Source organism: Monodon monoceros, unplaced genomic scaffold (assembly GCF_005190385.1).
Source record: "Monodon monoceros isolate NGI ecotype Baffin Bay Population unplaced genomic scaffold, NGI_Narwhal_1 Super_Scaffold_10, whole genome shotgun sequence".
NCBI lineage: Eukaryota > Metazoa > Chordata > Mammalia > Artiodactyla > Monodontidae > Monodon > Monodon monoceros.
Window position 1 is genome coordinate 17,158,436 of NW_021703766.1, and position 14,254 is coordinate 17,172,689.

At 39.2% G+C, this 14,254-nt stretch overlaps 1 protein-coding gene across 5 annotated transcripts in view; it reads right to left on the reverse strand.

Annotated features, from left to right (window-relative positions):
• The window catches only part of NFAT5 (nuclear factor of activated T cells 5), a 125,634-nt gene extending 114,799 nt beyond the window's left edge, over window positions 1-10,835 (reverse strand). For 2 of the 5 annotated variants that reach the window (XM_029241177.1, XM_029241172.1), the window contains exons 1-2: window positions 10,419-10,802; window positions 8,648-8,701 (exon numbers count right to left, since the gene is read on the reverse strand). In XM_029241177.1, the coding sequence (XP_029097010.1) occupies window positions 8,648-8,701; window positions 10,419-10,491 (127 nt within the window). In that variant the 5' untranslated portion in view covers window positions 10,492-10,802. Of the gene's footprint in view, window positions 1-8,647; window positions 8,702-10,418 lie in introns of all 5 variants that reach the window. The other 3 variants (XM_029241180.1, XM_029241198.1, XM_029241191.1) reach the window with 3 other exon arrangements.
• Window positions 10,836-14,254: the final 3,419 nt, after the last annotated feature.

The window sequence follows — 14,254 nt, forward strand, 5'->3', positions numbered from 1 at the left end:
AGTTCTTCAAAAATAATTTTAAAATTATAAAATTCAACTATATGTTTATATTTCCCATTCATTCACTCTACATTAGCCTAATAGTCTAGAGAGTATGACCTAACAATAAAAATGAAAAAGGAATATAGAAAAAAGTCTTGGAGGTCACAATACAATTTTATAAAAACTTACTCAAGTAAATTTTTGATTTACAGTGTTTCTAAAGTACTTATAACTGCCCATTATCTAGGCACTTATAAATTGAGCCTATAATGTTCACAAGTTATAAATTTATAACTTGTGAACATTAATTTATCATTAATTAGCATTTACAGTAGTATTTTTACAGTTAAGCACAAGAGAGTACTCACATGGGACAGAAAGCTCATATTGTTTTTACCTAATTTATGCTTAACCTACAGAAATAATCAAAGTACAAATAAGTACATACCCCCTACCTACACACTCTTCAGCTCTATAACCCTCTGAAGACTAAAACTATTTTAAAAAGAAAGTTTAAAGTTTTAAACTTCATTTTACAGTTATTAAGTATAGGGGCAAACTATATGCTCAGGTATACTTCGCACAAAAGTATTTTCCTATTAACAAATAGGAACTTCATATTAACTTCATTCTTCATTCCAGATTGAATTACAAAACCCTTTAAAACTCTGTGTTAACACTGTTTATTTACATACAATCTCTTTTACTAAACTATAAGCAATATGTGGCCAGGATATATGGCTGAATTCACTTTGAGTGAATGAATAATAATAATATTATTATTATAATATTACTATGTAATACTATAACTATAATAATATTATGACTAAGTAACCTTGCAAATAAGCATAAAAAAATCATCTCTAAAAAACTACACTTGGCTACATTATAGAATATAGGAATATATAAGAGAATAAAAAATGCCTTATTAACTTTATGTCCTTTAAAAAACTAGTTTTCCTTTCTAGAAGGTTATGGTGGTTGAACAACAAAAGTTAAAGAGAAAAGAGTACACACTGTATACTGTAAATATAGTGTGTACTGTATAAATCCACTTAAACAAAATTCTAAAGAAAGGCAAAACTAATCTTTGGTAAGGAAAAACATCAGTTTTCCTGAGGGGCTGGAGTGGGCAGAATTTACTACAAAAGATCAAGAGGTAGCTTAACGGGATGACTGAAATGTTCTGTATCTTGTCTGTAGTGATTACACAAATGCATACACCTGTTAAAAACTCAAGGAACACTTGAAATGGGTGTACCTGTGTACCTCTATAAGGATGGTTTGTTTTTCTAAAAGAGAGAGGAAAGAAAGGATACAAGAACAGCAGAACCAACAAGCAAAACGTAGAGAGTTCCATGAGAAAATGGAGACATGGGTAGAATGGGAAGATTGGGGGAAAAAAAGAGACAGTGGAAAGAAGAACCAAAGTAAATTAATAGGGCCCTATGCAAAATATCACTATTCGTATAGCATTTCATAGTTTTCAAAATCCTCTAACATTATCTCAGTTATTCTTCCTCACAACTCTTAGGTAAGCAAGACTGATGACAATGTCTCTGCTGAAGAAAAGGAATGCTTACACGATTTTCCACATGGTCTCAAGGCTTAACTAGAATTAAAACGCAAATTTTCTACTGCCTAACAGAATTTCCAGGAAGTTCAAAAACAAACACCAACCACGACAATAAATAGAACTAACTCCCAATGCTCTATGAGTACTGCTTTTTCTGTTACTCATCTCTTCTCAGGTTTAGTTACGCTCTGAAACATACCAGCAGAAATAGGGTGCAATGACTTCTATGCTTCCATAAAACTACTGCCAAAGAAATCAAGAGCCCCATGGCATCTTCCGTTTTTAAAGCAGTTCTCCTTAGGTGGTGGCTTGCCCTTCCTTTTCACTTTTGAGCACCATCAACAGTCAAAACAGAGGTGGTTCAACCAGCAGTGTGCTTCAGCTAAATCTTAAAGACACGCACCAAAGCCAGGAAATGATTTGCTAATTTTGAGTGCTAAAATATTCCTAAAAAGGGTTATCATCATAATCTTTACTGATTTTTTGTGTGGCTTATAGAATTTCTCTCCTTACTTTATGGGAACTGTTAAGCTAAAGAAATCTACACAAAGTACTCTTTATATACCATCTGAACAGTGGTGTAATCTTTTTAGGGCCTGAAGTGTAAATGCCAATTATCAAATGTTTGTATTGTAAGAAAGTAAGTATAAACTCAAAACTCTGGGGTAAAATAGTCAAGTTTCAAATACCAGCCTCATCCACTAGCTATGTAACCTTAAGAAAATCAGTGAATCCCTCTGTACCTCAGTTTCCTCGTTTATGAAACAGGGATACTGATACTATCTCACAGGACTTTTCTGAGGATTAAACGTGGAAAATATCTGTAAAATGCTGGTACACACAAATTGCTCAAAAAATGACTTCAATTATTACACTGAATTTATTATTCTTTATTCTCTTTACCAACACTTTCTTTTGACATGTCCTACAAAGACCGCTTTACATAGATTTTTTAAAACTAAAACTAAATTTATAAAGATAAGAGTAATCAACTTGGCTCACTATTTATTAGTAACTTTTCTGTTCTTGTCTCACCTTCAAAACCAACTACCAAATTTACTAAAGGACTAATAATAACATTTCTGAATGGGAAAGAAATGATAAGGATTCATGGCTGGCCAGCAGTAATAATCAGTACCTACTTATCAAATAAATATTAAAAATAAACGCAAGAGAAAAAATCTATTTTTAAGTTATTAAGAATAAATAAAAGTAACTGAAAAATCTCATGTATCACATCTTTAGTTCAAACCATCAAATATGTAGATCCTTCATCACAACATCAGGTTTTATTTACATTTGGAAGCTGAAATCATTACCTGTAGTTAATCCATAGACTATTTCTACCTTTTCATTCAAATACATGTTTATAATTAGTGTATATACCTCATTAGTTTTTTAACCTTGATTTTTATTAAGGCAACAGGAAATAAAAGATGTGACTCTCTTTCATGTAACTTGAAATAAAATCTTAGCAACAAGAAAAGAGCGTAAGATAACAAGCAACATATCTATTGAAGAAAGTCTTTTACTTCTCATAAAGTTAGCAGAATTATCCTGTCACTACATAATCAGGCCCAACTGGTATCTCAGATTAATTTGATCTTTATTTTTTTCTAATTACCTGTTATTCTTAATAGAAAATAATCTGATGGGTCAACTTTTTCTAATAAAAAGTGGTTATTTTTATATATAACATTGACCACAATAAGAAATGTTTATCTGTACTACCATTTTCAAGTTTTAGGGGACTCCTGGAATAAATACAGTAGAGTCAAGAATGAATCAAGAGCAGACCAAGGACCATCTGATTAAATATGAATTTCTATCATCTTATTGTAACAAGCAATAGAATTCCAGTATTGAATAAAAATAAAAATTAAAAAAGCAGAGTTTAGGAAGACACAAAAACAAATGATAGGAAATCAGAGAGAGATGGATCCTAGAAACAAAAAGTTGGCAGGAACTAGGTATGATTCTGTCATATGTTTGAAATTCATTTCCATAATTATTTCCTCAATAATATTTTTAGTTTATTAGGTATGGAGCAATAGAGAATACCAGATACTAAACAAGAAAAGAATCCAATAGATTACTTTTAATGTTAAATACTTTCAAAAAGTCCTTTCCAGTAAGATATCTTCATACATTTCATCATGTAAGAGTTAATGGCCTGGGGCTTCCCTGGTGGCGCAGTGGTTGAGAATCTGCCTGCCAATGCAGGGGACACGGGATCGAGCCCTGGTCTGGGAAGATCCCACATGCCGCGGAGCAACTGGGCCTGTGAGCCACAACTACTGTGCCTGAGTGTCTGGAGCCTGTGCTCCACAACAAGAGAGGCCGCGACGGTGAGAGGCCCGCGCACCGCGATGAAGAGTGGCCCCCACTCGCCGCAACTAGAGAAAGCCCGAGTACAGCAACGAAGACCCAACGCAGCCAAAAATAAATAAATAAATAAAATAAATTTATGAAAAAAAAAGAAGAGTTAATGGCCTAACTACCTTACGAACACAGGCCCTAGGAAAAATAAATCAGGCTTAATGGCAATTCAGAAATATTCCATAAAATCAGTAAAAAAACTGTTACTATTTTTAGGATTTTCATTTTTGAACTATAAAGTAAAATTATGCATGGTACAATATCAAACAGATTGAGAGTAGTTAAAAAAAAGGTTATTTTCCCCTTACTCAATGTAATATTTCATATTTTCTTTTAATTTGATCCATATGTAATTTCTTAACTCACTTTTAAAAGCATTTAAAAATTTTAATCCATTGTTTTTATTACTTTACTTCTTCCAATTTGCTTATATTATTTTTCCTGTTTTATCTGATTTTTCTACCATCTTATGTTACATCTCTATAGGTACTTCTAGAATGACCTCTTATTATTTGCTTATTTAGCTTAATTTTTAATCTCAGTTTTTATATAGCAAACTATATATGCCAAAATCAACATTTTTTAATACAGAAAGTGTAAGAAATGGCACCTTTTTTTTTCCTGTAGTTGAACATTTTTTCCAGGTCCTCCAAAGAAGAACCCTAGCCTTAAAGTCTGAACACTGTAAGTGTAAACCATTTTATTTTTTAAAAAATATATACAAACTACCTTCTTTAAAGAGGTAGGGAAAATGCAAAAATAGAATCAAAAAGTAAAAATCTGTAGTATATACTTTTGTCCAGGATTTTTTTCTATGCAAGCTATTTTTAATATAATTGCAACAATATCTTTTATTTACTTATTTTATTAGGAGTTTCACATGTAATTATGGGGTCACCAGAAACATTATTTTAATGGCTACATATCATTACATTAAATAGCTAGACTCTTTTCCCATTGTCAGGCAATCACCAAATTAAATAAAACGGTATTAGCAGAACTATGCAGGGTGACGGATGTTAACTAGACTCATTATGGTGATCACTTCCCAATATATATAAGTATCAAATCACTGTTGTGAATTTGAAACTAACATAATGTAATATGTCAACTATATCTCAAGTAAAAAATAAGAAACTAATTTCCTATTCTTTTTGTGTGTGTGTGTGTGTGGTACGCGGGCCTCTCACTGCTGCGGCCTCTCCCGTCGTGGAGCACAGGCTCCAGACGCGCAGGCCCAGCAGCCACGACTCATAGGCCCAGCCACTCCACGGCATGCGGGATCCCCCCAGACCGGGGCACGAACCTGCACCCCCTGCACCAGCAGACGGACTCCCAACCACTGCACCACCAGGGAAGCCCTAATTTCCTATTCTTGAAAAGGGGGAGAGGGAGTAGAAGGATCAGCGTTGATATGAAAGATAAATGCGAACTGAATAGTAAAGAGATTTTAAATCTATTTTTGAAGCTAAATACCCAACTGTAGGTTTTCCAACCTTGTCTTCCTTAAAAAAAAAAAAAAAAAAACTTTTAATTTGTAAAACCTATGTTCTCTAAAAAATTTAACAAATTGTATGATAATAATTAAATTCCCTTCACACTGGGCTGAGTTTTTTACTTATTAGATAGAAATCTAGACTACTGGACTTCCCTGGTGGCACAGTAGTTAAGAATCTGCCTGCCAATGCAGGGGACACGGGTCCGATCCCTGGTCGGGGAAGATCCTACATGCCACGGAACAACTAAGCCTGTGTGCCACAACTGCTGAGCCTGCGTGCCTAGAGTTCGTGCTCCACAACAAGAGAAGCCACCGCAATGAGAAGCCCGCGCACCACAATGAAGTGTAGCCCCCACTTGCCACAACTAGAGAAAGCCTGCACGCAGCAACGAAGACCCAACGCGGTGGCGGGGGGGATTAAACCGTTAAAAAATACTTTGTTAAAAAAAAAAGGAAAAAAGAAACCTAGACTATTGATGTAAAGCATACATACATAAATATTACTAGATAATACTTCATATTATATATCGTAGGGAGTCAGTACAGTATGGTACTTAAGATAACAGATTCTGAAGTGAGACTACCTGAGCTGGAATCTTGGCTCTACAACTTACCAGCTGTGTGACTCTAGGTAAGTTACTGAAACTCCCTATGCCTCCTTAGCTTCCTCATCTGTGAAATGGGGTAATAGTAACAATCTCAAACAGCTGTTATGAGAATTCAGTGAGTTCATATTTGTAAAGTTCCTGGCACATAGTAGGAACTATATAGATGGCTGTTTAAATTTTTAAAATTTTAAATTTAATTTTTCAAATTTAGCTAACATTTATAGAGCTTACTATACACCAAGTTAAATGCTTTACACGAATTTGCCTCAAATAATCTTAACAACACCTCTGATGAAGATATTATTGCCCCCATTTAAAAAAGAGAAAATTGAAGCACAGAAAGATTAAATGACTAAGCTGAGGTCACACGCAAACGTCAAACAAGGATTTGAACCCAAGTCTGACCACATAACCTACAAACTTAGCACAGATTGCTCTTATACACTAGGAGCAGTAGCCTCCTGCTGTACAATATCTTGCTGAAATAAGAATTTTTTGTATTTCCTGGAATACAGTATTTTAAAAAGTAATATAAAAAATATCACTATAATACAAAAGTATTTATACATGAAATGATTATGATGTCTGGTATTTGCTTTAAAATAATACAGCTTGGGGGGAGGAGAGAGGATTAAAAAAACAAGAGTAGACATACTTTGATAGCTATTAAAGTTTGGTGATGGGTACCACCAAACCCATAAATAAATAAATAAACCCATAAACCCATAAATAAACAAAATGATGTGTTCATCATTTTATTCTCTCCACTTCTGTGTATTCTTTAAAATGTCCATAATAAAAGGTTGAAAATAGAAATAGGGTACATAGATTAAATCCTTTCATCACACAAGCAAACAACTTTCTTATGATACCTTGTATCAAAGATATGAGAACATGACATACTTGATACTTATACATTTTACAACTTATATATAATCAATAAAGGGTGGTATTACTTTAAATAACTGAGTATCCTCGCAACCAAAATGAAAAATTAGTGAAAGTATTTTGGCATAAACATGTAAATATACATACTAGATTGTTGCCTGCATTTCCATCAACTTGTTAAAAATATTTGCTTAAATAATTAACACTCGTTTTTTTTTTCTTATCTTTCTCCTGCCTGATAATCTCTATGATTATAACACTCTGGTTTGCTGCCCAGAAAATGGATGAGTTTTCGTACAGACAAATATAACTCCACAACATGGTCACAAATTGAACAATACAAATAGAAACAACAAATCTACTTCACTAAGAAACACTTCTAAAAATTCCTTGCCTCAAAGTGTAGTTGATTTTCATACTAATACATACCACAGGTATATATATACCTATGGACTTTTTATAAGTATAAATATAATCAATAATTAATCTGAGAACTTTTATATGCTTTAAATTATAGTTAAAACAATTTAGCTGATACTAAAGGAAAAAAAATTTATTAAGCCAGACACTATACTAGGCATTTTCATACACATTAGCTCACTAAATTTAAGATATTATATACATTTTTATAAAAGAACATTAAAGTTTAGAGAGGTAAAATCACTTGCCCAAGGTCACAGAGCTAAAGGTCACAAGTAGCTAAATTGGTATTCAAATTTAAGCTTAATTACAAAACCCACTTTTTCCCTTGACACCTACACTCAAGTCGAACTTAAATATTGAGGGCCTTTTTTAAGTGGACCATAAAATGCTTATGTTACTGGTTACATATATATTTTACAGTGGCAGCCTGGCTTTGGGTAAAGAGCACCAACTACAACACAAAAGCACTGTTTGTTTCTACTACCGTATGATTTTTTTTCCCCCAAGTCTCTTAATTTCAGCCTCAGGTTACTCATCTTTATAATAGGAAAATTAATATCCTTGCTGTCCAGTTCCCAGGATTACATGATTCAAAAATGACATACGTGAAATCACTTCAAAAACTGCAAAAACAACAAGTAGTCCTTTTTTTGTCTTAAAATGCTAAAAACAACACAGAATAATGTTTTCTAAAGTAATCGTCAGCTGTTTAAATTATGCTACACATTCTAACATTTCCAGAACTTTCTAAAACCCTTTTTTCTAAGCATAGCTCAATCATCATCTCTATTACTTGGCTTTCCTTATCCTTAAAAATGATGCAAGAGTAATGACATCAATGCTTCTGTAATAAATAATTAATATGCCATTCTGAAATGCTCAGCATATGAAAGTTCTAAATTCTGACTTTCCAAACTAAATATGTGTTTGGTGTCACTCTTTTAGTTATGTTCATGATCTTAATGTTTGAGCCTTTTCATATTCAGTTTGTTTTGTAAAAACTAGAATCAAGATATGGAATTCTACAGTAGAATACCCAACACATAATTTTTAATAGTTTTGTGGGGTTTTTTCCCAAAGCTTCTCGAAACAGATAAAATAGCTAACAAGGACATCAAACACAGTAACAAAATCCACTAAAACATTCAGCTGCTCTAAAAGAAGGATCAGGCTCTTTAGGAGAAAACTAGATTGTATGAGTTTGCAAAGTTTAACACTTTCTCATTTAAACTCCATTTCAGAGAAAGCCTTTGCATACTCACACAATATGCTTTAAAATGGCACTTTGCTGACCTTCCAATAGTCCAGCTCTATGAAAATTCTGTGATGGGTGTAACTTCAGAGAATCTGAAAAACACAAAAAGCATTAAGTACTTTTTATGCTGAATGACTTAAAAAAAAAAAAAAGCCAAGGATAGCATACATCTCTTATATAATTGTCACGTAATTTTAAGAGCTGAAGTCCCTATTTGTGAATATATTCTCGCAAAAGAAGGCTGAATTGCCTCTACACTGGTCTCTATACTAAACTTAGATTTTCATAAAGCATTTGTTTCATGGAAAATTATCTGATGATTACTGCACAAATGGTGTTAATGTTTTGACTATTCTTAGCACCCAACTGTACCACATTAGCCCTCCTCTAAGAATCACCTCTAGATATCGTCTCTTCCTTTCTGACACTCAAAACTACAATATTTCCAAACTATTTCAGGATAGTGACTGCCAACTAAAGTCACCAGAGCGACAGACAATGGCTACAGTTACTAAGTAGGACTCTGTGTACAAACTCAATCGTCAGTCTATAAAGTCCAGCACCTTCCAGAGAAAACCACCTCACTCTGATTCACTTCAACGATTTTAAATACATGAATGTGAAGCTGAAGACCCCTTTTAGCAGGGGGTGGAATCAGCGGATGGATACATCAAATCAAAAACCGAAGAAACCCTGAATTTCTCAGGAAGGAGGTTCACAATGGCACACAATGTTTTTTTTAACATGGTAAAATAGCCCAGTTATGTCTTTTGCCCCCTCCCAGTGATTTAAAAAGTGACTAAGAGTGCAGTGGGAGCATTTTGGTTTGATGGCCCTTGCACAAGGAACCTGTTCTAACACATTCTTGTGGTGTCCAGTATAGGAATTTAACCCCAGTAGCGATCAGCTCAAGTGTTAATATTTTATATCCCGGGAATCCCCTTCAGGTCTTAGCCAAAAGAGTTTTAAAACGGGAAACTGTGTCCGATGCCCCCTCCCTGCAAGGAGCCCTGGAACGGCAACGAAAGAGAAAATTCTCAAAGGGCAGCGACTGTGCCTGAGCCGGTACCCCTGGGACAGGAGAGGAATAAAACTAATTCAGGGAGAGCACCCCTCTCTTTGTAAAACAGAGGCAGAAGTAAGTAATTAGAATGCCACAGAAGTGCAAAGAGAGGAAAAAAACAAAGAAAGAAAAGGAAAGAAAATTCGGGCTCTTTCCAGCCATAAGATGACGAGGAAAGAAGGACGCCTGGTCGAGGGGGGCCGTCCCAACAAGGGGAGGGAGTGGACTAGGCCGGAGAGAGAGGGGGGCAGAAAGACGGCGCACAAACAACCTGGAGAGGAAGAAAAATGGTGACCCTGAACCCAGAACCCGCTCCAGGCTATGCCACCCGTTTGGGGGCAACTTTGCCGGGGACGATGGTCCTGGTAAGAGGAGCCGCAGCAGCCGGATCGCGGCGGCCCCAGCGCGGGGCCCAGTCCGGGGTGATCCCCGAGCCGGGGAGGCCAGGGCCGGCCGCTCGAGGAGGGTGGCGGGGCCCGACCGCCGAGGAGCGCTCAGAGCCACCGGGTCCGCAGAGACCCGGGGGCCGACGGCATTTGGGCCCCGTGCGGCCGGCGGCTCCGCGGGGGAGGGGCCGCCACTCCTCCCTGGCCCCTTCCACCAACCCCCGACCTCCTCGGCCTCTCCCCACCCCCCAAGACAGGCCATCCCGGCAGGGGCTCGGCAGCCGCCCCCGACCGGGACCCCTCCGGCTCCGCGGGGCTGGGCCTCCCCGCCCCCACGCCCCAGCCCCCAGCCTGACTCACCTCGCGAGTACAGGGACTTGGGCGACTCCAGGTCTAGGTCCGCGCTGAGCAATGAGATGAAGTCCGAGGGCATCGCAGCTCGACCCAGCCCGGCCCGAGGGCAGCGGGAGGGGGGGAGCGGCGGTGGCGGCGGCACCTCCTCTCCGGGACCGCGGGCACCGAACCGGGGGCGGCAGGCGAGGGCGGCTGCCGCTGCCTCCTCCTCGAGGGCAGTGACTTCCACTGAGCCGAGGACCGAGGAAACGGCGTCGGGGTGGAGGGGAAACTCCACGGAGACTAATTTTCGGCGAGCCAGGAGGGGGGTTCAGGGCGGGGAAAGGGAGGGGGAGAGCCAACGGGTCCGTTTCGTGCTTCTCCTCAGCGAAAACTGACGGTCGCTGCCGCCACCGCCGCCGCCGCCGCCGCTGACAGGAATCTGAGCCCCGCCTCCCGCGGGGCACTGCGCAGGCGCGGAAGGGGGGCGCCCCAGAGCGGGGAAGAGCCCGGGCGGCGCCGGAGGGCGGAGCGGCGCACCACGGAACAGCATCAACAAGGGCTTCGCTTCCTGCGAACAGCGGCCTGGGGCTGCTGTTCCCGAGCTGGGAAAGGTCCCCGCCGGCAGGGAGGGAGGGAGGCTGGGAGGTGTCCGCGCCTGGGGCCCCGGGGAGGGAAAAGGTATTTGCACCGACCTGGTGGCGGCGAGCCGAAGGCGGCCAGCCCAGCGCCGAGCTGAGCGTAGGAGGAGATAGACCTGGGGAGGGGGGGAGCCGAGGCGTCTGCGAGAAGAGGGGAAAGACCCCAGAGCCGGAACGTCCAGGGTGGGCAGGCTTGGGGTCTCGCAGGGGAATAGTGTCGACGCTTGCACAGTCACCACCCCTTTGGGGTTTGCAGAGCGATGTCTGAATTGAGTTGGTCAAAAGGCTGTCAAACTCATTTCTTAATTAGGAAATGACGGACCATATCCTGAAGACCTCGCGTTATTGGTTGTTTTTTCATTAAAGTACCCTTTCCCCTTCCCCTTTTTTCTCTCCCCCCTCCCCCAACCTTTAGGGGCTGAAAAAAAAATTTTTTTTAAGTCTTTCTGATTGTGCTGGGATGGCCGGGTTTATTCGGTGTGGGAGATAAAAGTCGATTTAAAAATTGAATCATATTAACCCACGTGACTGTTGTAGAGGAAAAAAGCAAACTTAAAAACCATTCTTCCAAACGGTTTTCATTTTTTTACCTTTGGACTAGGCAAGGATGGGGGAAGAACACATTTGAGTTTTTGCTATTCTGTTCATGGCAGCCAAAAGTTTCCGTTGCAAAAACTGAAAATCTTCACCTACACAGCAGACCGTTTCCTGACTCTAATAGACTTACGAGAAATTTTTAATCAAGTTATTACAATATCAATTGGAGTGCAGGGTATGCTACTTGGGAATTTTAATCTTGTGTAGAATATTGATGCCAGCGGTCACTGGGGCAACATTTTTAAGCTATTTGAGTTGGTTTAGTTTCTCTTATTTTATCTACAAAGATAGTTACAAAGCTTAAAAATCAGTGTTATGCATACATATGTATACACACACACAATTTATAGAGCCTTTCCCCTAGGAATTTGAGCAGTTCATCTGGACTTGGAGTGGCGGGGATGGGGGAGAAGCTCTCAGCAGGCCCCTGTGCAGATGTCTCTGGGGTGGGTCCCTCTGCAAAGCTTTACCCGCAGACCTAGAATTTAAACTTGTGTCATCAGACTCTACCTATCTTTCCATCTGAACATCTGAGTCAGGTTGCCCAATTCTCTTTACTGCATTCTGTATAGTAATCAACCCTGTGAACATTTTCTTCCTGTCAGAGGTAAGAAAGCTTTTCAGACCCACCCCAAGATGGCAAAGCAGAACAAGAAACTGTCCTCAAGTCTACATCACCACTGTACGCTGTTGTAACAAGTCCCAACGGAAGTCCCTTCAAAACTGGTCCGAGTCCCACTCATTTAAGAGGGGAAGATTCAAACCCCACATTGCCCAACGGGCTAAGGCCTAGGCCAAAGCTTTTGAATCTGAGTAGGTGTAAACACCTGTTGGAGACCTCCCCCCTCCATTAGTCAATATATAATGTGAGGAGAGGAAAGTGCAATGCACCAGGCAAAACCCCAATACAAAAAAAAAAAAAAAAAATGGGGTGAGTCACTCTGAGTGTATCCCTCTTCCCCAGACCTATGTAATCGTTCAACAAACTTAGGGTATAGGAAATCCCCATTGCTGTTCTGACTCTAATTAACAAGTCAAGAATTGGCAAAGCCTCTTCCTTCCCCTTTCCCTCAACACTTCTCTGCCCTTTTGTGATTTTCTTTTTCCCCAGGACTGATGCTTTGTTTTTTATGTTAATCAGATTTCCCCTGATTAAGTAAGAGCAAAGTGAATAGGGGTCTCCCAAAGAGTGACTTGACCTAGACTGTGAATTCCAGGGATTCTTTAAGCTCAGGCCCCACTCCATCAAGCCCTGCATTAAGCAGTGATTATATCTAAATGAATATTTGAAAATTCACTGGTTAACTCCACCTCCCATCCTTTTACAGATATACATTTTTTGGAAAAAGTGCTTAAATGGATAGTTTTCATGGTCTTGCTTCACAATAGCATAGAGACCCAGATTTTCAGTTTGTACTTAAATTTTCAGTGACTGAAAACACACATAAATTCATTAGTAAACAGTGTTTGCTCTGCTCTGATCACAAAATACAATATGATCTTCCTGATATTCAGGGTTACCAAAAATAACTATCTGATCATTGTGTCTTTAGTAAATTACATGCTACCTCAAGTTCCAATGATATTTCCTTCTCTGGTCATAAATATCTCATCTGCTTCCCCTTCTATATGATATTAGAAATAGTCTTATTTTATATTTTAAAAACCACCCTATCACCAAATCGTATACCTTCATAAAACTTTATGCACAACGAAAAGTAAAACTTTAAGCATATAAACTTTGGAAATTTCCTCTCACTGAAAATTACAATGGAGTCATGGAACAAAGCATAAAGCAAATTTAGTAGTTTGTAGAATTTCTTTACGTTACTTCCCAATTGTTGTATCACATTCCGTAGCTATTTTATTAAAAAGTCACAAGAAGCCCAGATTCAACTACAAGGTTGTGTAAATTATGCAATAGAGTGGCAGTTCTTATATTGATGGTATGTTCTTTAACCCCTCCTGGACCTGTTTAGGCCCTTAGTGAATTGTGTAGCTGGATCTGCTCTCAATGAAAGAGGTTCAAATATCAACCACTGAAAAGGAATTAAACAAACTCATACAGAACAGAGGAATGTGTTGTCACAAGATCTACAGAATCTTCATCATCGTAATACAGTTAAGGCTGTTGAAATAATTTTAGTCACATGTACATTGTAGAGAACCTGCTAAACAAACACAAAACCTGAAAGGAAAATTTCTAGAGAGATTCGAGTCACAGACCAAAAAAACGTTTAGACCACAAATTATCTTTGCCCCACCTTGGGAACACTCCTTAATAATGGAGAATTGGAACTTCCCTGGTGGTGCAGTGGTTAAGAATCCACCTGCCAAGGCAGGGGACACGGGTTCGAGCCCTGGTCTGGGAAGATCCCACATGCCGTGGAGCAACTAAGCCCATGTGCCACAACTACTGAGCCTGCGCTCTAGAGCCCGCAGGCCACAACTCCTGAGTCCACAAGCCACAACTACTGAAGCCTACATGCCTAGAGCCTGTGCTCCGCAACAAGAGAAGCCCCCGCAATGAGAAGCCTGCACACCGCAACAAAGAGCAGCCCCTGCTCACTGCAACTAGAGAAAGGCTGCGCGCAGCAATGAAAACCCAACGCAGCCAAAAATAAA